This window comes from Triticum dicoccoides, chromosome 1B, assembly GCF_002162155.2.
Source record: "Triticum dicoccoides isolate Atlit2015 ecotype Zavitan chromosome 1B, WEW_v2.0, whole genome shotgun sequence".
Taxonomy (NCBI): domain Eukaryota; kingdom Viridiplantae; phylum Streptophyta; class Magnoliopsida; order Poales; family Poaceae; genus Triticum; species Triticum dicoccoides.
This window is the reverse complement of record NC_041381.1, coordinates 692,314,861-692,337,443: the sequence shown is the minus strand read 5'-3', so window position 1 is coordinate 692,337,443 and position 22,583 is coordinate 692,314,861. Positions and strand designations below refer to the sequence as shown.

Here is a 22,583-nt window from a genome sequence, read left to right as displayed (position 1 = left end):
AGAAACGCAGCACGCACACGCAAGGTTAGACGTTTGCTGCATGACACGTGGGACCCTTCCACAACCCGGTCCCACACGCAGTGGGACGTGAGCTGGTGGTCACTCGGGTGCACGTAACAGCAACGGCGCTAATAGCGCAACGAGACGCCGGGAATGGGTTAATAGAGGGAGGGAGCCAGCCACCAGCGCCTCTCCCCACCGCACGCCCACGCCCACGCACGCGCTCCCTCCTCGCGCCGCCGCCGCCGCCGCCGCCGCAAAACCCCAGGCCAGGGCGCTTGCCTCCTGATCGGCGCGGCGAGGGGAGGTCGTCGTCGCGCGCGCGATCCGGGAGGGCGAGAGGGGAGGGCGGGCGCGGGAGAGGAGATGGCATCGGAGGACGTGGTGGGGAAGAGCAGGGGCGACACGGCCGTCAACACCATCGTCAACCTGGCCGAGGAGGCCAAGCTCGCGCGCGAGGGCGTCAAGGGCCCCGGCCACCAGGTCCTCACCGTCTGCAAGTCCCTCTTCGCCGGAGGCGTCGCCGGGGGCCTGTGAGTCCCCCTCCCTCCTCCCTTTCCCTTCTCCCCTTCTTCCCTCCCTCCCTCCCGGCGTCCGATTCGCTGCCCTCCGCGGCGTCTCTCGCGGCGGGCGCCCGCTCCCAGATTCGGCGCAATTTCGTTGCGATTTCTTTCTGTAATTAGATTGGTGTTTGGCCCGTGTTTCCCGGGCCAATTGAGGTTTCCAGGTGGACGCGATTGGTATGCGCGTGATTCGCCTGGCATGTGAGTCGATGCATGTAGTATTTAGGTGGGCGCGAGGGCGATCTGTGCTGCTGGGATTCGGGACGCTTAAACCCTTGCCGCCCGCCGCTCAGATCTCGGTTGGTAGAGTTGTTGGTCTCGATTAAAATTCGCATCTGATTGATTAATTTCGTCTGTGATCTATACCATTTCCCTGTGCACACACGACCGCTTCGTGATCTGTAGTACGTCAGGCAGATTCCGCTGTCGAGCATTTTGACTAATGCTAATTGTTTTGTCTGGATCAGTTTGCTGACGCTTAAACCCTAGTGATAAGACCATGAGTGATGAGTCTGAGGTAAAAACACTTTATGAGGTCATATTAGCATTTCTCCTCATCCTGTTACCGTCAATTCAAATGTCAAATTTGCATGTTGCTGGCTTTCATTGTTATTAAGTTGCTATCTCTAATATTCTGCGCAATGAGCTCCTCTAATTGGAGCCACTTTGGGGCTGGACATTTTATAGCCAAGTTTGGTCTGACAGTAGCTAAACCTCCCAAATAAGTCGATTCACCAGGCTTTATGATCTGGATCTTAATTACTGGTGCATTCTTTATTTGAGGTGTCAATTATTGGTGCATTCTTTATTGGCACCTTCTTCAGTATGTGGTTCTTCATGATGTCATGAAATCCCATTATCTAAAGCTGAGCATCTAAGTGCCTACTTGATGTAATACTATATATTTGGTTGGTACAGGACTATGGCTAGTTGATCTTGTCTTCCTTGGTTGGGACTCTAGCTATCAAACGTTGTTATAGTTGCTGGAGTCAAAACTGTCTTTGCCTTTTGCTTTGCTTTTTAGCCACTTGGAAACATTGCATACTTGAGAACAAGTAGCTAACTACACTCCCCTCCAACAAACACAGAAAAGTATCCATTAACCACAGGCTTTAAGAATCTGGATTTATTGTTTATCACTGGTGCATTCTTAATTCGATGTGTTAATCAGTGGTGCACTTGCAAGCATGTGATTCTCCATAATGTTATGAATGTAAAGCCAAGCCCCCAATTGCCTATCTGTGGTTACATGATGTGATGTTATAGTATATATTTGTTGGGTACAAGACTATGGCCAGTTGATCTTGTCTTCCTTGGTTAGTACTCTAGCTATAAAATGTTGTTGTAGTTCGCTGAAGTCAAAGCTAGAATTCTTCTTCTGTTGCTGCGCTGGCCATTAAGAATTTTGCAAACATACTTGAAACACACATGGAAGGTTACAAGATATTTAAGTGATTTGTTATAGTTCACTGAAGTCAAAGCTGGAATTAGTATTCTTCTGCTGCTGTGCTGTCCATTAAGAACATTGCATACTTGAAACTCACATGAAAGGTTAAAGATATTTAAGTGATTATGTTATGCACAATCATTTGATCTTTAAAAAAATACTTACTGATTACTGCATATCATTGATATGGTAGGTGTGTATGCTTACGAGTTTTGTTTATTTTGTTGTTTTGCACAGATCGAGGACTGCTGTTGCTCCGCTTGAGCGATTGAAGATCCTGCTTCAGGTGTATATCATCATTTTGCTTTTATCTTATGGCATGTTATTGTTCATGCTGATTGAATGATGAATTGATGTTTTTTTCTTTGCCCAGGTTGTTCTGTTTACCATGTAGTAAGACATCAGCATGACGATTTTTTTTATAAAGACCAGCATGACTAAATTAATAGCAATATTATATTTTTTGATTATTTCAAAGGTTTCTTCTATTATTGATATCAGCCAACATTGATGTGATGCAATATACATATCCACCATATCAATGTTGCCCAGGTTGTTCTGTCTATTATAATTAAAACCATGTTTTGTCTTATGGCTAGTTATTAACATTTGTTGCAATCATAGAACCATGTCTAATTTGTGGTGGCCACTCAAAGCAAACCTCTTTCAGTGCACACTAATTGCTCACATTTTCAGTTCTGAATCATCATGAGGAAATAATGCTAATAGTAGTCGGGTCACACTTGTTACTGGATCCCAGTACTTCTGTTACTAAAATTGAAAAGTCAATGTTTCGTTAAATTCGCTATATTGGACCTTTTCTTATATTATCTTCCTTGCAGGTTCAAAATCCTCACAGTATCAAGTACAATGGTACCGTTCAAGGGCTTAAGTATATATGGAGAACCGAAGGTCTTCGTGGACTGTTTAAGGGCAATGGAACTAACTGTGCCAGGATTGTCCCAAATTCTGCTGTGAAATTCTTCAGCTATGAGCAAGCATCAAGGTGGGTTCTTGGTTGCAATTACTCTTGCCTTACATAACCACTTGCGTTCCACCACCTAGTTATTTGTAGTTTGCAATTTGCAGAACTTATCTCTGTTGCACGATGAGACAGTTTTGACCTGAAATTGGTTAGGAGCATTTCTTTATTACCATGTATTGACATGTTCTTGTTTTCATGTAAGCTCTATTTGATATGTTATTTCCTTCTGTACCATTTTTACAGGGGTATTTTGTATCTTTACCGGCAACAGACTGGGGATGGTATGCCATTTTCCCTTTTCCTTTATTTGACATCTTCGTTTCTTTAGAAGTGAAAACATGCCTCATGTTATACCGCACATTATTCTAGTGTTTAGTCATGTCTACAATGGCTGCTGTATTTGCTTTGCCATTTGATGGAAATAATTAAAAGAGAAATTTAATTGGTGTGCTCCGATTCTCCACCTCATGGCACTGACGGCCAGTCTATCATGAACTAGGAGTCGTGAAATTGTTTAGGTTCTTATTGTTTAATCTAATCTTACAGGCAATTCATTGAATCTGGGTCGAACCACTATATTGTCTTTGTTGCTTAAAAATAATTAGATGCAGGAAATGGAAGTATCATTTCTGCATGAATTGTTTGTCCTAGTAGTGTTTATTTTATCATAACATGCGTTTCTTGACCTATATGGCATTTATGCCTTAATCACATGTTGCTTTAATCCAACTTTGGTCACTGCTTGAGGCCTAAGCATTATAAAGGTTGCTGCTCACCAAATTGAACCTGAAATTGTATTTTTATTAATTTATAATCGATAGGATAATGTGGAACAAAAAAGTCCCCGGGTTGAATACCCCTCTGTTAGTGGTTACATATAGTTTGAGATCTGTCATACATATCAGACTGATTTTGCTCAAGTCAACTACTTAAAGAATTCATGTTTGACTGTCTTTTCATACATTTTTAGGAATTGTTGTCATACATATTGATATAAATTGCTGGAAGTCCTGTGGATTTAACACTTGGTCACATGTTAATTATTGTGAACAGAGAATGCTCAGCTTAGTCCAATCTTGCGCCTTGGAGCTGGAGCCACAGCTGGTATCATAGCCATGTCTGCTACTTATCCCATGGATATGGTTAGGGGTAGGATTACTGTTCAGGTACCGTCTAGATTTCATTGCTTTCTGTCATCATGATACTGTGAACGTCAATAGTTGAATACAAGTTATTACATGCTTAAATTTCATTCCATATGCTATTTTAATGGAGAATAATATCACTTGTGCAGACAGAGAAGTCTCCCTACCAGTACCGTGGTATGTTTCATGCATTGGGCACTGTGTACCGTGAAGAAGGCTTCCGTGCTTTATATAGAGGCTGGCTTCCATCAGTGATTGGAGTTGTAGGTTCCTCTTACCTAGTACTGTTATCTATTTGTGTGATGTGTCTTGCTGATGGGCGCTTACCACTCAATGCTTTGTTTTCTTCTTCTTGCAGGTCCCTTATGTTGGCCTTAACTTTGCTGTGTACGAGTCTCTGAAGGACTGGCTCCTCCGGTCAAATGCATTCGATCTTGCAAAGGACAATGAGCTGCACGTAGTAACAAGGCTTGGATGCGGAGCTGTGGCTGGAACCATAGGCCAGACTGTGGCATACCCTCTTGATGTTGTGAGGAGAAGGATGCAGATGGTCGGCTGGAGTCACGCTGCTTCTATTGTTACTGGAGAAGGCAAAGAGGCACTCCAGTACAATGGTATGATTGATGCATTCAGGAAAACTGTTCGCCACGAAGGATTTGGTGCTCTGTACAAGGGTCTTGTGCCCAACTCGGTCAAGGTAATGTTTCTCATGGAAAACACAAACGTCTGTAAGCTTGCTGGATATATCTTGATATTGTTCTTATCTAATCTACTGCTCCCCCTGTATTATGGCTCTTCAGGTGGTGCCTTCCATCGCCATCGCGTTTGTGACGTACGAGGCCGTGAAGGATGTTCTAGGAGTAGAGATGAGGATAGACTGAAGAATCGGACCTAGCGCTGTCCGTGTTATCAACTTCTATTTTTGTAGGTGTTGGAGTTCCCTTTTTTTGTTGTTAGGCAGGGCGAGTAGAAGGACAATATAGGACCCGAGGCTCCATTCAGCATAAGGCCCTCTCAGCCCTTGTCGATATATCCTACTACTGGCTCCGGAACCCTAATTGCTCTCGCTTCGGAAAGTAATAAGTTGGCTGTAAAGCATTTAAAAGCATTTGCCTGACTCATGAAGTCTTATTCAGTGAGGAACCTTGTATTGAGATTGATTGAAACATAAGCTGCATGCTGTGTGCTGCTAATAGTTGATTTTCATGATTCTCTTCTTTTCTCACACTCTTTGTCGCATCACATCTAGTAGTATCTTTTTTGTGACTGGCATATCTCATTTGCTGAGTGTTGCTGCTGAGTGCTGATGTATTGATATGTGTCTGAAGAAAACTCTTGACATCAATACTGCTATATCTGAACATGCATTTGCATTTCCTAGTCTATTTCTTTGCAATTGGTGACATAAGACCCATTTGTTTACATGCAGCCACTGAGTTAATCAGTATTCTCTCCGTCCCACTAGTGTGAAAACGGTCTTGTATTATGGGATGGAGGAGTAGTTACGCTCTTATATTATGGGACGGAGGGATTAGTTATGGGATGCGACTCTTATATTATGGGGCGGAGGGATTAGTACTGATATTCCACATAACTAAATTTATTTATGAAAATTCTACTTCTGGCTAAGTTGCATCTTCGCTCCCTACTGAGCAGTATCATCAGAAAATACAAGCTTGCATTTTCGTTTCTAGCCTAGCTCGGAGTCTGAAGCGTGACCCCCGGCCACGCGCCGCCGGGATTGTGGGATCACGGCGGCCTGCAGCTGCCCGTCGGACATTATCCTCGGCGTCCGTCGTAGGGCTCCGACCTGCTGCGGCGGCGCCGCTTGCCGGACCACCCCTATCGACCTCGACTTCTGCGGCGACCCTGCATAGAGACGCACGCACGCCGTTATCATCATGCTCAACGGCGAGCTCCAAGGAGGAACGCAGCTACAGACACTTGCCTGCTTTGGCCGCGGCGACCCTGCCGGCCGGCTTGCGCGGCGAGGACACCGACGGCGCCAACCTGCTGCTGCCGCTGCCGCTGCTCTTGGAGGACGGCGACCGTGCCCACGTCTTGGCGCGCGGGCTCGACGTCGGGACCGTCTCGACTACGACGTCCGGCACCGTCGCGCTGCTGTGCACGCCCTCGTCGCCGCACAGCGAGTTGGCCTCGCTGCCGGAGTCGGAGCCCCTGCCGATGTGCAGGACCGCCGCCTTGCCCCTCTCCCTCTCCAACACCCTGTACGCGTACATCTCGAACGGCACGTCGGCCACGCGCGGCGCCGCCGCGTCCCCCTGCCGCCGCTGCCACGCCGGGAGCTTCTTCTGCAGCAGCGCCTCGATGTCCAGGTAGTCCACCGCCGGTGTCGGCGTCGGCGGCGGCGCTGGCGTCGACGTCGACGCGTCCGCCTGGCCGCCGTGCTGCTCCGGGTTCATGACGAGGAACCGCTTGACGTAGCGGAGGACGCGGCAGATGGTGCTGAAGGCCGGCCGCTGCGCCGGGTCGCCGTGCCAGCAGCGCCTGGTGAGGCCGGTGAGGTACTTGGGCGCCTGGAACGGGAACAGCGGCCTCTCGCCGGCGCGGATGTTCTTGCTCATGTTGTCGCCCTGCAGGTGGTTGTCCTCGAACGGGATCTTGCCGGTCAGCAGCTCGAAGCTGATCATGCCGAAGCTGTACACGTCCGCCTTCTCCGTACGCCTCGCCGCCGCCTGCCCGGGCTCGTCGTTCTCCAGCACCTCCGGCGCGTACCAGATGCAGGGGTTGACGCTGCCATTTTGCCCACTGGCATTGGCGTTTGCGTTTGCGCCGGCGGCGGCGGCGTGCGACGCCTTCCGGCCGGGGCTGACCACGGCGGCTGCGGCGGGGTCGCCGGCGAACCCGGCGACCTTGACGACCAGGTACGCGTCGGGGGCGCCGCCACGCGTCTTGACGAGCACGTTGGACGGGTTGAGCTCGCCGTGGTAGATCTTCTTGGAGTGGAGGTGCTCCATGCCGCGCGCGATCTGCAGCATGGCGTCGACGACGACGACGAGCGGGAGCTGCGCGCGCGGCCGCTTGGCACTGCTGCTCGCCTCCTTGAAGAAGCTCCCGAGGTCCTTGCTCATGATCTGGTCCATGACGAGGTACGCCTCCCGCTTCTCCTCGTCGCGGAAGCGGTACCGGCAGTGCGCCACGTTCGGGTGCGCCACCGACGTGAGCAGTGCCGCCTCGGCGCCGACCGCGGCGTCGTCGGCGTCCACCCCGACGTAGTGCTTCACGGCGAAGGCCTCCCCCATCCACTGCACCTCCTTCAGGCTGCCCCCGAGGCGCCGCCGCATGTGGAAGTCGCCGAGGAGGAGCGCGGACGCCGGGTGCGGCTCCCCGCGCGGCGCGGCCAGGAGGTCGACGATCCGGTGCTCCTGCCGCGACAACGGCCTGGATCTCATCTCGTCGAGCAGCTGCGAGAGGAGCCACCTGTCCTCCGCCCACGCCGTGTCCATCCGGGCGGCGAGCTCCTGCGTGGCCAGGTACGCCCTGCCCACCCTGCTCCGCCGGAACAGCGCCGGATCGAGGAGGTCCTTGTCGTAGTCCCGGGCGAAGAGCACGCGCCGCCGCGCCAGCTCATCGGGGTTGAGCGCCGCGGTGGCCTCGGCAACGACCTCGACCGCCTCGAGCACGACGGCAACGCACCAGAGGAGGCCGTGGAGGTGCAGCTCGACGGACTCGACGCCGTGCGTGAGCGCGGCCGCGCGCGCCCACCAGCTGCCGCCGCCGGCGTGCAGGTCCCCGAAGCAGAGGCGGATGTAGTGCTCGGCGTCGCGGACGGCGCGGCAGAGCTCGCGCAGCGGGGACTCGAGCGGCTTCCACCGGCCGGCGAGGCGGTCGTCGAAGCGGAGGCAGGCGCGCACCTCGGCGGCGACGGCGTCGAAGGCCAGCTCGCAGGCGTCGGCGAGGAGGCGGCACTGGCGCGGGTTGACGCGGAGCTCGTGGTGGAACGCCATGAGCGCGGCGATGCCGCCGAGGGCCTCGCCCACCTGCCGGAGCTGCTCCATGTACGGATCCTGAATTTGGGGCCTCGCTCGCTCGATCGCTGGTTGAGCGAGAAGAGAGATGGGTGAGGCTAGTGGACGGATACCAATGCAGCCATGCATGCATGCATCCTTGTTTTTTCATCTCTCCCGCACGGTGGATTTTAACCTGGATACTTTTTCTTAATAAGTACACTGCCTCTAGGAGGAGTGATCTAAACGCTCTTGTAGTTCAACAAGAGTGGTGTTTTGGCTCACAGGCTCACAGGTGTAGATACACCTATTATGAAATATATATAAAAAACACATTTCAACATGTTAAAAAACTCCGAATAATAATTTCTTGTGTACATCCGGACATTCTATGTTTGCGAACAAAATTTCACAAAGTAAGAACATTTTCTGTGGCATGTATAAAAAAATTAAAAAAATGTCTACTGAATAGTTATAATCAAGCATAAAAAAATGTCCTTTTTACACAAGCCACAAAACAAAATCCCTTTTTCACCGAAACTTTGTACACAAACATATAATATCCGGATATACACGCGGGATTTTTCTCGATTTTTTTAACTTTTTAAAGTGTGTATTTAGACAATGAGTGCATCTACACCTATGAGCCAAAGTGAATTTCTCACTACGAAGGAAGTATATAAAACGTCTTTGCTATTTTATTAATTCAGTTGTGTGTATCTGAATTTTTTTATTTTGTGTCAGTCTGTGTTGTGTGTCAATGATCTTGCTTTACGACTCATTCTGTTATTCTTTTTCAGTCTTGCCAAATCCCAGTCGACAGAGATTTGGTTATGTCATAGTCGATATTATATTCGTCAGATCTTTGTATTGAGCCCTGTGTAAAAAAATCAGTTATTTGTCTTTTATCATACATGTTATGTCAATATTTGGTTTAGTCTCAGTTGAATGAGACCTAGCCGCATTCATTTTTTTTCGTTTGTTCTTTGTGTTTGGGTTGTGTTAAATATATTGACTACATATTTGGTGAGTCGATTCCTTAACGGGCCGAAGCCATTACCAGGTGTGACCAAGCCTTCCCCTTCCCATTTTCTTTCTCTCTGTTTTGCTTATATTTTTATTTATTAGTTCGGTTATTTTGTGTGTGTGTGTGTGTGTGTATTTTCTTTTCTTCTAAAAGAAGATCCTTCGATTGGAACAACAACAACAACAACAACAACAACAACAACAACAACAACAACAAAGTCTTTAGTCTCAAACAACTTAGGGTAGGCTAGAGTGAAACCCATAAAATCTCGAGACCAACAAGATCCTTCGATTGGAAGCCATGCTTTTTTTTCTTCGAAAAGGAACAAATCTATTATAATATGATACTCCGGTCTTAGATTTGTCTAGATACAGATGTACCTAGACATGTTAGATACATCCATATCTAGACAAATCTAAAACAAGTAGTATGGATCGAAGGGAGTACAAAGCATCTCAAACATAACAAAATTTACATTGAGATTCCAAGATCACCGAACAACCACTACTGCCGCCAGAATGAGCCGAGAAGTCTTCGTAAATGTGCCCCTAAGGACTAGCGCCCTGGAGACTTGCATAGATCTGAAGCACCTGACACCAAATCTCGCTACACGACGAGAAACCCTAACCTCACTCTCCTAAGGAGACGTCAGGAATCTATGTCAGAGCTCCGTGGACTACGTCCAGACAGACGAACTCAAGGAGGATCGTAGCCCGAAAGACAAACTCGAAGAAGAAGCGCTACCATCCACCCGAAATGCCGGATTTGTGAGGACTAAAAAACCCTAACCTAAACTACTAACCGGAGCAAAGTCACCGCGATTCCCCACCCCGCCACCGTTCGCCAAAGCGACATGCAGAGGGAAGGTGAATCCACGGGCTCGCCAGTGAAGCCCGGAGGGGAGAGTTTGGGGAGGAAAATAAGAGGAAATCTTTTAAGCCTGATTTGATAGCCACACTGATCCGACAATTATAAAAAATAACACAATTCATCCATAAATAACATGCAAAAATCGTTCAAATATAAATATTACATCTGAGATAATTGGATGTTCAACAAGTTTTTCAAATTCCTCGATTCCAAATTCAACGACAATGGAGTCAGGGCTGTCACATGTCGTCCCACACATACTGCCACTTGAGCTTCATCCAACACTGTATGTGCGTGAATGGTCCGCCCTTGGTCCTGTAGTACATCACACCACTGCAGCGTGAGCAGGCTATACAATGTATAGAGCAACATTGAGTGAATGAATGAATTAACCAACATATAGAGCAACATGAAGGAAAAATTACGATCTCCATGGTTGACGAGCCCCATGGGCACATTGTGTCTACTCAGTGAATCGCAGGTAAAACTTCATGAGGAGTTGTAGATGGTGTACCATCGACGCGATATAGACTTCACATTGCGTTCATGAATGACGTGCATGTTGCAGGGTGCGAATTTTTTTTGTTCATGAAACGAAGCATGCACACGTTGCCAAAAGAGCGAGCCCCTTGAGTTCCTGCCTACAAGTCTGAAAATGTGACCAACCACACATAGCATAGAAACTCACCCTCCATCACCGAGTACGCCGCCAAATTACTTTGGAAACACAATGAGAAGTCCAACAAAAGAGTTGAATGGCATTTGACCGACACCTGTCGGGTCTGGTGTTTGCCATGGACGTCGTCGGCCGAGGGAGGGAAGGTACCTGGCTGCGGAGGGATCCTGGGTGGACAACGACGTACCCAAGGCAGGTAGGCGCGTTGCTGGGGGCTGTGGATATCCTACGATGCCTGGGTGGCGGTCGGAGAGGTACATCGGCGACATCGGATGAGGAGGGTGCGGATGCAAAGAAGAGGGAAGCAGGCAGCCCGCGAACCAATAGGATACCAACGTTGCCAAAACTAGTGATTTCGTGTAAAAATACTTCAGCCTCCTCCCGGGCCCATGCTCCTGCCTGCTGGGCCGCGTGTGTTGCCCAGGCCCAGGCCCAGCTACTACCGCTTGCTCCTGGACTGCCTGCCTCTCTCCCGCGGTGGTCTACAACCCAATCCGCGTGAAGGGAAGGAATCAAAAGCAGGAAGAAAGGGAGAGACAGAGGAGAGGTAGAAGAGAGTCGCCGCCGGCGGAAGGGAATCAAGCAAGAAGATGACTCATATCCTCCCCATCTTCCATCACAATTTGGATCTGTGAATTAGTGTTTGCTATTGCTATATTCCTTGTTCGTCATGCTCGATCTGTTTCCTCCTTGACTTTCTTCCTCTGCGGGCGGGCACGGGGCAGCCAGAGGGAGCGCGACCGCGAGCGCGCCGCGGCGCGGAAGCCCAACTCCAAGAACGGCGGCGACGGCCTCACCCCGGAGCAGCGCCGCGAGAGGTTCGTTTCCTTATCTTTCCTTTTTTCCCGATCGGATCCAATCCGCCGCGCCCCCGCCGGTCGAATCGATCCAATCTTGGCCTCACCTGACGCCGATCTTCTTCAGGGACAAGAAGGCGCTGGAGGAGAAGAACGCCAAGAAGGCGGCGCAGGCCTCCGGGAGCAGCACCTCCACCGACGCCAAGGGCAAGGACGGCAAGAAGTAGCAGGAGAGGCGCCGCCGGATCCCGTCCCCGCCACCGGGATGGGACGCCGGCGCCACGACCATTGCCATGCGTTTGTACCCTGTTTGCCCGCAGCATCTGCGGATCCTTGTGCCTTAATCGTGTATGCTTGGTTAAAACTGTCGTTGGCTGCAAATCTTTATTGCGTGAGTTTGTTGTACTCTGATGAAATCCTCAACTCGCCATGATAATAATAATAAGCAGCAGTGTTCACTCTTATGTTATTTCTTACCGCCTCTCTTTTGTTCTGGCCTTGCTAGCTTGTGGAATCTTGGTAGTCTGGACCAAGATTGCGATCATGGTAAGCTGTACTCTATAGGCCCTGAACCGACCGGTGTGAGATTGGGGAAATGGGAATGGCTGTAATGCAGTCCCGAATCCGGTTCTAATGCTATCATGTTGCTATTGTTCCGGTTGGTTCTGTGGGTCTTGTCTCGCTCACTACTCTACGTTGTTTTGCTGCCACACTTTGTTGTTGTTTTGCTAACTTGTTGAATCCTTTTATATGATACTATATCAGTTAGATTGTGATTTTAATGAAAACTGCACTCTGGATCGTAAACCAACCACTGGGAAATTGGGGAAATGGAGATGGCTGTAATACAGTCCTGGACCCGGTTCTACTCTGTTTTGGCTGTCTGTAATGCTATTGTATTGCTATTGTCATACTATAAATAAATGATGCTACAATGTTGATCATTGTTAGATAGACAGTCTCAGACCGCTGAAGATGTTGAGCATATCCCATTGCTGCATATTTTTGCTTATGCTTTGAGAATAGAGGCTACTGGGACTGTGCTCATGTGTAACATATGCGTCTGTGTTTTAAACTCTGCAACTTGACTGGGAGATGGACTTAGCAGCCTACCAGGTCCTTGGCTGAATCTGGTACTGGCTACATTATTTACTACTATGAAGCTGCACTCCTTTAGAACTTCATCAATTTTTTCTCCGCATCACAATTGAGTTAAGCTAGGTTCTGGTGCACACCATATGGTCTGTCATGCTCACTGCTGTTGGAACAATATCTGATTTTTTAGAAAACATATATCTGTTATATGAGTTACATAGTTCCGTTCTCTAGGTTTGGATTTTTATTTCACTGCTTCTCTGTATGTTCTCTGCTCTGCAATCTAATTCATTGTCAAGGTATTTGTGTTCCAGTCACATATATCTGTTGTGTAATCAGTTGGTGGGAGCTAGAACTAGTTTGTGTTATCCCAACATTTTTTCAGTGTCACCAGTCACCACCTGCACATGTGAAGTCCTGCACAACTTAGTGGGGAGAGAGAGAACCATGTGAAGGTACAAATTTGCTTAATGTTCCTTTTATAAATTGTTACTTTGCTTGTATAATACTATCATTCAACATTTTCTTTCCTTTGTAGGTTTACTGGGACATCCTGCTTTATCTTTGCCAAAATATTTCTACTTGTTGTACTGTGTGACTCAAATTTGAAATATGCTCCAATTTGTACTTCAGTAAAAAAAATGCAAGTTCACCAAGTTCTGCCGATTGCTTAATGCATACATGCATTGTTAAGAACTTGAGAAACTGACTTGATGCCGTTCCCGCTGTATCGAGCGAGTACACTCGAAACTTAATTCTGGACCGACAACATCACTACAGCAAAATGACTGTAAATATATTGGATGGCCGGAGGTGTTTCATGTTCTATTGTCTCCAATTGGTTGTGAATCAATTTTCTGAAAGGGCATTGCGCATGAGTCATTTCCAGTTTCAACTGTACTACTATCATTGTTGCATGTTCTAGTTCAAGGGGTGTCCCTAGTTTGCGTAATTGTCCCTTTAGTTTAGTCCTCTAGCTGTTCTGGGTACCATTACCCTTTTTGTCCAATATAAAGGAAGCAGTGGTGCTGTATGCGAAATCTGTACTTTTGTTAGCAATTGTTCAAATCCCGGTCATCTTTGACGGTGTAAGTAACTTATGCTTAGAGCTATGTTCATGTGATTTTACCCTTTAGCTTACCATTTATCTATTTAGATATCCACGTGGCGGAACCATGACGTTTCGATTTCATATGGGTTTCAACTCTAGACTACCCCAAGTTGTTTGGGACTGAAGTTGTTGTTGTTACCATTTATGTATTTTCAGAAAAGGAAGCAGTGATGTTGTATGTGAAGTCTGTACTTTCGATATGAGTTCAAATTATGTAGCTTTGGGGTGTGTGGAGCACTCCAGCGTCGACAAAATATGAAGTGAAGCTAACACCCTCTACTTCATAGCTATCTTGATGCACTTCTGAAGGAAATATACATGCGTAGTGGTGGTGTTTTGTTTTAGTTTTTTTTCCCCTAAAACCTATATACTCCCTCCGTCCCATAGGGAGTATGTTCTTGTGGTTCCTGTGTTTGTTGAACCTGGTAAGTCAAGGGTTTTGAAAGACTCCTATTGCCCAAAAGATGGCAGAATTCTTTATTTCAGCTGGGTTTCATTTTGGAAGTTATATCTTTGTTGAAAGTTATGTGTGGTTGTGATGTTTCATCCCAAGCAACATCACTCCAGAGAAGTGCGTAAAGGATACCTGCTCGCAAAATATGTTCATCTGGCTATGGAAGGCACCAGAGTTCTCACACGAAGATGGAGTCACCGCAATTGCCTGCCTGGCATGGTTGAGCTGCTGCTGGAATTCGATGATACTTGATGGATAGCCAGTTACACATAAGATAAATTTTGGAGTTCATATGTTCGTGTGATGGAAAAGTTTTATTCCAGGTCATAACTAAGATACCATAAGGGATATAGGATGATACAACAAGCAGAGAAAATCAAATTTTAGAATGTTTCAACATCTGAACAAAGCTCACATGTTTCCATATAAACATGCATGATAATATAGACTCAAGAGGGACCATCCTGAAGTTTTCTGCTCACAAGAAATAAACATAAAGATATCGCTTGATTTTCTGTTTCTCTTTCGTCACATAATAGTTAATTTAAAAGGACTTGCACAACCACTCCAACTTCAGGCTGATTAAAAAACCATTACCGTTGCCAGCATCCAGCAAATCCTACAACTACAACTAGATGTCATATTACTAATTAATTACATACGCTCAGGAGACTTTCTAGACTTGTAATACAAAGCTAGTTCATATTTGAAACGACACTTATTTAGGAACTGAGGGGGTAGTTCATATCATAGACTATCTAGACTTGTGATATAAAGCTAGTTCATATCGTTCTCTGGCTCGGAGACGAAATTGGCTTCACTATTCTTGCTTGTAGCGCCATCTTCTCTCATGTTAGTTGCCACGCAGTAGGCGAACAGACCAAAATATCCCAGAGGAACAGTTATAGTGTTAAAATCGTTGAGTCTTCTTGTTCGTCGAAACATGCGCCTGCGGGGTGACAAGAGCAGAAAAGGCTCTCAGACGAAGAAAAGGCGAAAACAGAGCATAGTTATATATGATAGGTTTCAGATTTATACCAATTGGGGTCGTGAGGCCTAGGCTCCACTTGAGCAGCAAGGTGAGTGATGAGCCGATGAGTTTGGATGTCTTCCCAGGACAACTGTGGGTAAAGTTCTGCCCTTTTCACTGCTACGAGCAAATCAAACAACTCTTCCTTCGTCTTCTTGAATCGCATTTCCAGCAATTCCAGCTCGGCACTAGATGTTGGCTGGCCACAAAATACACAACATGATTAAATTAATATTAATTAGCATAGTTTCCTTCACAGAATTGTGTCTGTCATATATTAGTGGTTTGCTGAAAGAAAATTTGACATTACAATATCGATTTATATATCCTTGTCCTCAGAACTAATCAACATATGTTTATACATGGCCTTATAACTTGCAAAATGCTATCATCATTCTTAACTTCTCACACAAGGTTGAGGTCTTAATCACCGCCGGCAATCGATCGCCGGATCTCAAGAGCAATCAATCAATGGCTGCAAGTGACTCCTGATCGCCGGCAATCGAAGATTTTTTATTTAATTTCTTTGGCCCAAGTCGTCAGGTCCCAAGATTTGTCAAAGATTTTTGGGGACGAATCGGCAACAACCCTAATCTGGTCCCCACGCCGGCAGCGCTGCTACTGCTTGAGAGGGCAGCCGTACCGTCGGAGGCCTCCGACGGCAAACCCGCCGGATCTGGGAGGGAGAGGGATCGAAGGTACGTAGGAGAAAAGAAGTACCTTGCCACTGATGGAGGAGGTGGACATGCGCCGGCGGCCAGGGGAAGCGCCGTTTAGCAAGAGCCGCCGAGGTCCCTCCGCCACGACCGAAGGCCTCACCTGCGCTCCTCCCTGCTGGAGCGCACGCCTCGCCGCGTGCCGGAGCGCCGCCATCGCTCTCGCCGACTCGATCGATCCGCTTCTTCTTCGTCTGTCGCTCTCCGTTGTATATAGGCCCGCCACGGCCGTCTCTCTGTCTTGTCATCCGTGAATTGGGATTGTGATCGGTTTGCTGCCTTGACAAGAAAAAAGAATCATCGTATCTTAATCGGACACACTAAATTATCTACATAAGCGTCCGGATACGTTTATATGACACAACATACAAGAGTCGGCCACCCAATACGTCCGCTTATGTATTTGTCTATCTCCGAAGCACTCAAAATAACCATGAAAAATAGCACAAAAATAATCCATGAATAACACGCAAATATTCTAGTGCCCCTTGAGCCAAGTGTTGCTCATCCATACTTCAAACTAAATATTACGCCCGAAATAAGGGATCCTACGACAAAGTGTTATTCAACCAGACATTGTGCCCCTTAAACTTCATCCAACAATGCATTATATGAATGGCCCACCACTCCGTTGTTTGGTATAGCACGATGGCGCGTCCGGGCTATATAATAATATGAACACCAAGTTATGACATTGAGTGAACTAATAGATTGACCAACGTACCCCTCCGCCTCTGATTCTCGTGAGGGAGACTTGGATTTGCTCGCCTCCCGTTGGTGCTGCCGCCGATCTACCTCGCCTTTTGCGGCCTTAAGGCCATGGAGACGAGGTGGATCTCAGTCCTTGCCGAGGGAGGGCCCTTGCTCCATTTTTAGGTGTTTTCTTGTGTTCGTTTATGGTTTGTGTCCTACTCGGGAAGACGAGAAGGCGGCGACTTTCTGAAGATGGAAAAAGGTTCTCCCCGCCTCCCCTGTTTTGGCGGCGCGTTTAGCACCATCGAAGGGCATGTGGAGATGTGTTTCCGATGGTTCTTGCGAGATTCGGTCGGTGTTTGTCTTCGGTGGATCCACTTGGATTCAGTCTTTGTTCGTGTGTCTACATGTTAGATCCTTCTAATCCATGCTTCTCTTCATCGGCGGCGATTGATGTTCTAGTGCGCTGGTCCTATTGGGCCTTAACACGACGACTTTCCGACTGTCTACTGTGAGGCAGGGCAATGACGGGCGCCTTCCGCTCGCTCCAATACTTGTAGTCATCGCTAGGTGGTCGGTGGACCTGGATGTAATCGTTACTTCCATGTTCTTTGTACTACCTTGATAGTTGATGAATAGATCGAAATTTTTTCTCGAATAAATAAATAAATTGACCAACATGCGAGCAACTAGAAGATAACTTATGATCTCGATGTCTGACGATCCCGGTGGTCACCCACTTTCCATCTATGCGATCGCACTGCAATACTTCATAAGCAGTTTGAGATGGTGTACCACTGATGGGTTAGCGATTTCACATTGCACTCATGAATCATGTGAAGTTGTAGGACACGAGCTGTTTTTGCTCATAAACCAAGAATGCACATTTTTGCAAAATATCGTGCCATCTTGCTCCAGGCCTACAAAGTCTACACTTCTAGCCAACCAAGCATCGCCACAACAACTCATCCTCCATCATCAAGTATGCAACCATTGTGCTTGCTTGAAAGTAAACAACGATAACATAAAGAAAATCTCATTGACATTTGGCCAAAAACTTGCCGGGTGTGGTGTCCGCCATGGACAACGTCGCCGGGAGCAGAGGATACCTGGCGGCGGATGACTCTGGAGTGGACGCTGGTGTAGTCTAAGGCGGGCATCCGGCAAGGCCTAGGCGGCGGCTGGAGTGCTAGACCAACCACATGGGCTAGATCACCACAAGATTAAACCCACTAGAAAGTACCACTCCCTCTGAACAAAAACCCACCGAACTTGGCCAAAGAAGATATATAGATTGAAGAGCATGCGAAGCTATTTAATTAGACAACAAATAAAAGCTCAAAAGATTCAACTGATTTCAATGAATAATCTGATCTTAAAGTGATAATTCATCATGTCCCAACAAACACATCGCCGATTACATCGAATTGACCCCAATGATGTGAGAAAGCCCAATGATGTGTGTGTGTGTGTGTGTGTGTGTGTGTGTGTGTGAGAGAGAGAGAGAGAGAGAGAGAGAGAGAGAGAGAGAGAGAGAGAGAGAGTCATCTAGCTAGTACTACGGACCCATAGGTCTTGATAGAACTACTCACACATCATCATGGAGGCAACAACGTTGATGAAGAATACTCCGACAATGGCGTTCCCCTCCGACGGAGCTCCAAAAAAGACCTCTTCGTGGAACAGTGGCTTGCGGCGGCGATAAAATTATTCTGGAGGAACGACGGATAGGTCAGTATTTATATGGATTTATGGTGGTGGAATCAGCTCAAGGCGGTAAGTAGGGGCCTCATATAGGCAGGGGGCTCGGCTTACCCCTTGGTTGTGCCACCTGGCCGTGTGCCCCCCTGGCTGCTCGTCTCGATCTCCCTCGAGTCTTTCAGTGTTTCTTGTGCCAAAAAAAATTGTGTTAAATCAGCAACTTATTTTGACCTCCGTAGATATTGATTTCCCACGAAACCAAAAACAAATACAAAATATGAACTGGGCACATTAGTGTCTGGTATTTGGAATGAGTACAATCTAATTCCCTTAGCGAGGATCCATTGGAGGGCAAGTCTGGTGCCCATTACGAGTTCTATTATGTAGCTGGTTCACACCAAGTACATTATGAGTTAGCTAGTTCCCTCCGAAGTTTCCCTCAGAATAGCCGGAGTCCATTACGAGTTCTATTAGGTAAAGCCAATGATTAGAGGATCAAAAAAAATGCAATAAGCAATCAATTCATGCAGGTCACCGATCAAAAAATCTACCCCCAAAAAATCGTGACTCATTGTTCAATCCCGTCTGCCTCCAACCATATTTGATTCTAATTTTTTTACCTCGCAGGCTCCTTCCCTCTACCTCTCTCTCCCGTCTCACCCCGCAGCGGAGTGATACCTTCACTTCAGCGTGAGAATCTCATATTTTATGCCTCTCCCTCTCCTTTCATGCCTACAGTTTGAAGATTTTTGAGATGTTCTCCTTACCTCTCCGATTACCTCATCAGCAATGTCTTTCTCTTTTTTTTTTGCCAAAAAGTATACTTGGTCATCGTAAAACCATATTGAGAATGAGTGAAGTAATCGGAGAGGTGGGCTGTTGTGGGCTGTTGTTGCTTGGTCATCGTAAAACAATGTCTTTCTCCTTGCCGTTGTGGGCTGTTGGACCATTAACGCCCAACATTTTCTTCGTGGAGCACCTCCCGTAGTTCAAATCATAACTTTTGGCCCTCAACCGGTTATTACGTGTGCATATGTATCTTTCTCAGATTGCGAATTAATTCTTCTTTTTTATGTTCTTGGAGTAGCAATTTTTTACTGACATGTCATTTGAATGATAACTAGTTTATCTTCAACGTGCACTACTTAGTTCTTGTATTCGTGTATACAACTATGCATCCATCTGTAGCATTTTCTTTACTGACATCCATCTCTAGCTTGTGCGATCTGCATGTCAACAACTCAGTGTAATGGCTGCCATTGTCCATAACTAGAAAAGCGAGAGATTTTCATGGGGGAGAAATATTTTCACGGGAGGAATAGAGAGAGAGAGAGAGAGAGAGAGAGAGAGAGAGAGAGAGAGAGAGAGTCCTATGGCAGTGGTTTCTTCCACAATATGTCAGTTTAGCCGCTATGACAACATTTTAACCGTCTATCCCTGTTGCACTGCACGGGTAATTTCCTATATATCTAGAAAAATTGTCATTAAATGCATACTCAGGTAATCCACACTAGAGGCAGACCTACTACGTTGGGCCGAAACGAGGGCAGAAAGGTAGCATCATCAGTTTCTTGTTCTCAATAAACACTAGGTGTAAGTAGTACGGTCCGCCACAGTGCCCGACAAAAATGGTTCAAGTTTTATATGGTTTCTGGGATTACAAATTACTGTGGACTGTGGCATAATGTCGTGTAGCGTGTATCACGATGGGAATGGCCAGGTTGGCCCGATGGGCTACTGACCCGACCCAAACTTTCAAGGCCAATGGGCCACCTGGGTCGGCCTTGAACTTTTTTTTGGGCCAGTGGAGCTGGCCTTGAGCGATCCACTAGGTCAGGAGGGTCGCCCCGTTTCTCAGACCTCGACATCTCGACTTCATCTTGGTCTCGTATTCATAAAAGGGGTCTCCACATCGGGAGTTCATCTACTGCTTGTTCCTCTCGATTTGGTAGCTAGTTTTATCGATCTCCTCCGGGATCTGACAATTGGTATCAGTAGCAGACGGTCCTTGGCGGCGCGGTGGCGGCGGTAGACAGTTCGAGTGCAAAATGTCAGTCGAGGTGCGGTTGCCGGTGAGACATCTCTCCCGGTGGTAAAATCCCATGACCCAGACCAGTTGGTGCACGAGCGGCGGCGCGGAGCTCCGGGCGGAAGGGATTTGCGATTGAGCGAGGGTTACAAGGCTGGTCCTTGGAGTAAAATTCCGGAGCCACATCTCAGATCCAGATGGTGAAGTCTAAGGGGGAAGACAAGGCCGATGCGGCAGAGGTTGCGTCCCTCAAGCTGGACGTCAACCAGCTGGATGAGAGAGTGGAAGCCATCCACTCTGAAGTGTGGAGGGGATTCACATCGAGGTCACCGGGATCAAGAATCAGCTGACAAGGCTCGAAGAACTGCTGCTCAAGCTTGAGGCGACCAGTGCAAAAGAGAAGGAGAAGGAGAAGGAACAGGAGCACAGGGAGCCAGGGTGTCAACAACGACCACCCCTCCCCAACCTCCACCTCCACCTCACAAGCAACAACCACTACTAGAGATTAGGTCAGTAACGACCAAGGATTGACAACTCTCGGTTGTTATTGGTACAATGAGTTCAGTTCCACCTCCAATTAGCCCCGTAACTCCTCGCTAAGACGGTATACGTCTGGTGGTTGTTGTTTTTTTATGCTTAAAACGCGTCTTTATCTGCTGAAACGACGGACAAAAAGGAAGATAAGTACTCCGTATCCGTACTAAGAAAAAGGGAAAAGTCGTCTAAAAAAGGGAAAAGTCTACGTATCCCCCACAGATCTCCCCCGCCGCCTCTCTCTCCTCGTTCCACCACCGTCAGCAGCCGCCGGGCCCTCCAGCCGCCACCGCCTCCTCCAGTCCTCCTCCTACTCGTTCCTCACTCCTGATCTTCCGTCTCCCTCCCGACCTCGAGCGCCGCAGGGGATTCCGTTCGAGCTGGAGGTGATGTCGACGAGGTTGCAGTTCCCGTCGGCATCCTCTGCAGCGGGTCCCGTGGGGTGGGCCGTACTCTGCTCCTATCGGTGTCGGCGGCCGCGGCCATCTGTGCCATGGCATCAGCCTTCCCCTGCCCGGCGCGGCAGCTTCTTGGTTGGATCGCGCCATCGACGCAGCTGGCTCGGCGGGGACTGGGGACTCCGACCATACATCTCCGCCCAGTGTGCTCTCAGTCTCCGCCCATTTTTTAGGTGCGGATTGCCCCAACATTGCTACACCACACGCATCTGTTTTGTTTACCATGTGCCGAGTCCTCGTACTAATTGAACCTAAGAATTCATCCTGGGGAGCAGCCACCATCTTTGTTTTGGTCTCCTACGCTGACATCCTGGCACCCACCGCATGAGAAAACTTGAAGTTCAGAGTAAAATGTAAATGCAGAGTATGGTCGTTACGTGTTTCCATATCTTCTTGTAGATTACTTTGTGCTGCTTCAATTGTTCCATTTTTTAGGATTCTGCAAACAGATTTTGCAGGGCTATGTACTTGATCGTCATTTTTTCCTTTGTGTTTTATTTCTGTGCAATAAGTTTTGTTATCTAAAAAACAGGACGCTAATACATAATGTTTCTAAGCATCTCACAACTGTTTCATGTATATAATCTGGTAGAACCTAGCATGCTGGGTTCTAGTAGATAAGTTTAATTAGATGGATCAACGATGCAACAACACTGGAAAGTGCAGTTTTTATTCAATAGAATTGATAAGATTAATTTTTTGTATTACATAGCACTTCTTGTGAATTACACGCATCAGGTGTATGTTTTATATCATTCATGTAGCATTTTCCCCGTTTCTTGAACTGAATCAATTGTAACTGAAATGGCAACTTTGCCTAGAGGAACACCGGGAAATGGAAACATGCAACTTAATCCCCGTGCTTTTTCCAAAAGTTTTCTACGTCACTTGGGTAGAATCCTTTATAGTCTTATAATAACCCCCGATGAGGGTAAAGGCATGGTCCAATATTACTAGAGCTGCTCTAAAACATATTTTTGATTCAATTAAAGTAACTTTGGTCATTGGCTCTACACTAGTAGAAAAGAGGGCTTTGGTCCAGGCCGGGTTAGCCCATTAGTCCCGGTTCAATCCAGAACCGGGACTAATGGGGGCATTAGTCCCGGTTCGTGAGCCCAGGGGGCCGGCCGGGCCACGTGGGCCATTTGTCCCGGTTCGTCTGGACCTTTTAGTCCCGGTTGATGCCACGAACCGGGACTAAAGGGTGCGATGCCCATTAGTACCGTTTCGTGGCACCAACCGGGACTAAAGGGTTAGACCTTTAGTCCCGGTTCGTGCCATGAA

The 22,583-nt window shown here is 47.5% G+C and overlaps 4 protein-coding genes across 4 annotated transcripts; 2 read left to right on the top strand and 2 right to left on the bottom strand.

Annotated features, from left to right (window-relative positions):
- The first annotated feature begins 203 nt into the window (after positions 1 to 203).
- On the top strand, positions 204 to 5,365 carry LOC119349752 (mitochondrial adenine nucleotide transporter ADNT1-like). Its single transcript, XM_037617836.1, has 8 exons — positions 204 to 533; positions 2,248 to 2,296; positions 2,853 to 3,016; positions 3,239 to 3,276; positions 4,049 to 4,161; positions 4,290 to 4,403; positions 4,499 to 4,837; positions 4,941 to 5,365. The coding sequence occupies exons 1-8, from the start codon at positions 367 to 369 to the stop codon at positions 5,019 to 5,021; spliced, it is 1,065 nt and encodes a 354-aa protein (XP_037473733.1). The 5' UTR covers positions 204 to 366; the 3' UTR covers positions 5,022 to 5,365.
- A 465-nt stretch (positions 5,366 to 5,830) lies between these two features.
- Positions 5,831 to 8,216, bottom strand: LOC119350969 (mitogen-activated protein kinase kinase kinase 7-like). The gene is made up of 2 exons (XM_037618558.1): positions 6,089 to 8,216; positions 5,831 to 6,009 (listed from the first exon to the last, which is right to left on the bottom strand). Exons 1-2 carry the CDS (start codon positions 8,157 to 8,159, stop codon positions 5,831 to 5,833), a joined length of 2,250 nt encoding a protein of 749 aa, XP_037474455.1. The 5' UTR covers positions 8,160 to 8,216.
- Positions 8,217 to 11,152: 2,936 nt separating this feature from the next.
- On the top strand, positions 11,153 to 11,947 carry LOC119313026. The gene is made up of 3 exons (XM_037588844.1): positions 11,153 to 11,278; positions 11,400 to 11,499; positions 11,606 to 11,947. Exons 1-3 carry the CDS (start codon positions 11,272 to 11,274, stop codon positions 11,703 to 11,705), a joined length of 207 nt encoding a protein of 68 aa, XP_037444741.1. The 5' UTR covers positions 11,153 to 11,271; the 3' UTR covers positions 11,706 to 11,947.
- Positions 11,948 to 14,626: 2,679 nt separating this feature from the next.
- LOC119350968 lies at positions 14,627 to 21,327 on the bottom strand. The gene is made up of 4 exons (XM_037618557.1): positions 21,167 to 21,327; positions 15,889 to 16,120; positions 15,177 to 15,367; positions 14,627 to 15,087 (listed from the first exon to the last, which is right to left on the bottom strand). The coding sequence occupies exons 1-4, from the start codon at positions 21,325 to 21,327 to the stop codon at positions 14,916 to 14,918; spliced, it is 756 nt and encodes a 251-aa protein (XP_037474454.1). The 3' UTR covers positions 14,627 to 14,915.
- Between the last annotated feature and the right edge of the window lie 1,256 nt (positions 21,328 to 22,583).

Coding starts and splice junctions, on each gene's coding strand:
- LOC119349752 (XM_037617836.1), top strand. CDS start 367: ATGGCATCGGAGGACGTGGTGGGGAAGAGCAGGGGCGACACGGCCGTC. Junction 534..2,247: donor GGAGGCGTCGCCGGGGGCCT/GTGAGTCCCCCT, acceptor TGTTTTGCACAG/ATCGAGGACTGCTGTTGCTC. Junction 4,838..4,940: donor TTGTGCCCAACTCGGTCAAG/GTAATGTTTCTC, acceptor ATGGCTCTTCAG/GTGGTGCCTTCCATCGCCAT.
- LOC119350968 (XM_037618557.1), bottom strand. CDS start 21,327: ATGGCCGCGGCCGCCGACACCGATAGGAGCAGAGTACGGCCCACCCCA. Junction 16,121..21,166: donor AGGGAGACGGAAGATCAGGA/GTGAGGAACGAG, acceptor ATGACAAGACAG/AGAGACGGCCGTGGCGGGCC. Junction 15,088..15,176: donor AGGCCTCACGACCCCAATTG/GTATAAATCTGA, acceptor GTCACCCCGCAG/GCGCATGTTTCGACGAACAA.
- LOC119313026 (XM_037588844.1), top strand. Junction 11,500..11,605: donor CCGGAGCAGCGCCGCGAGAG/GTTCGTTTCCTT, acceptor GATCTTCTTCAG/GGACAAGAAGGCGCTGGAGG.
- LOC119350969 (XM_037618558.1), bottom strand. CDS start 8,159: ATGGAGCAGCTCCGGCAGGTGGGCGAGGCCCTCGGCGGCATCGCCGCG. Junction 6,010..6,088: donor GGTCGCCGCGGCCAAAGCAG/GCAAGTGTCTGT, acceptor GTCTCTATGCAG/GGTCGCCGCAGAAGTCGAGG.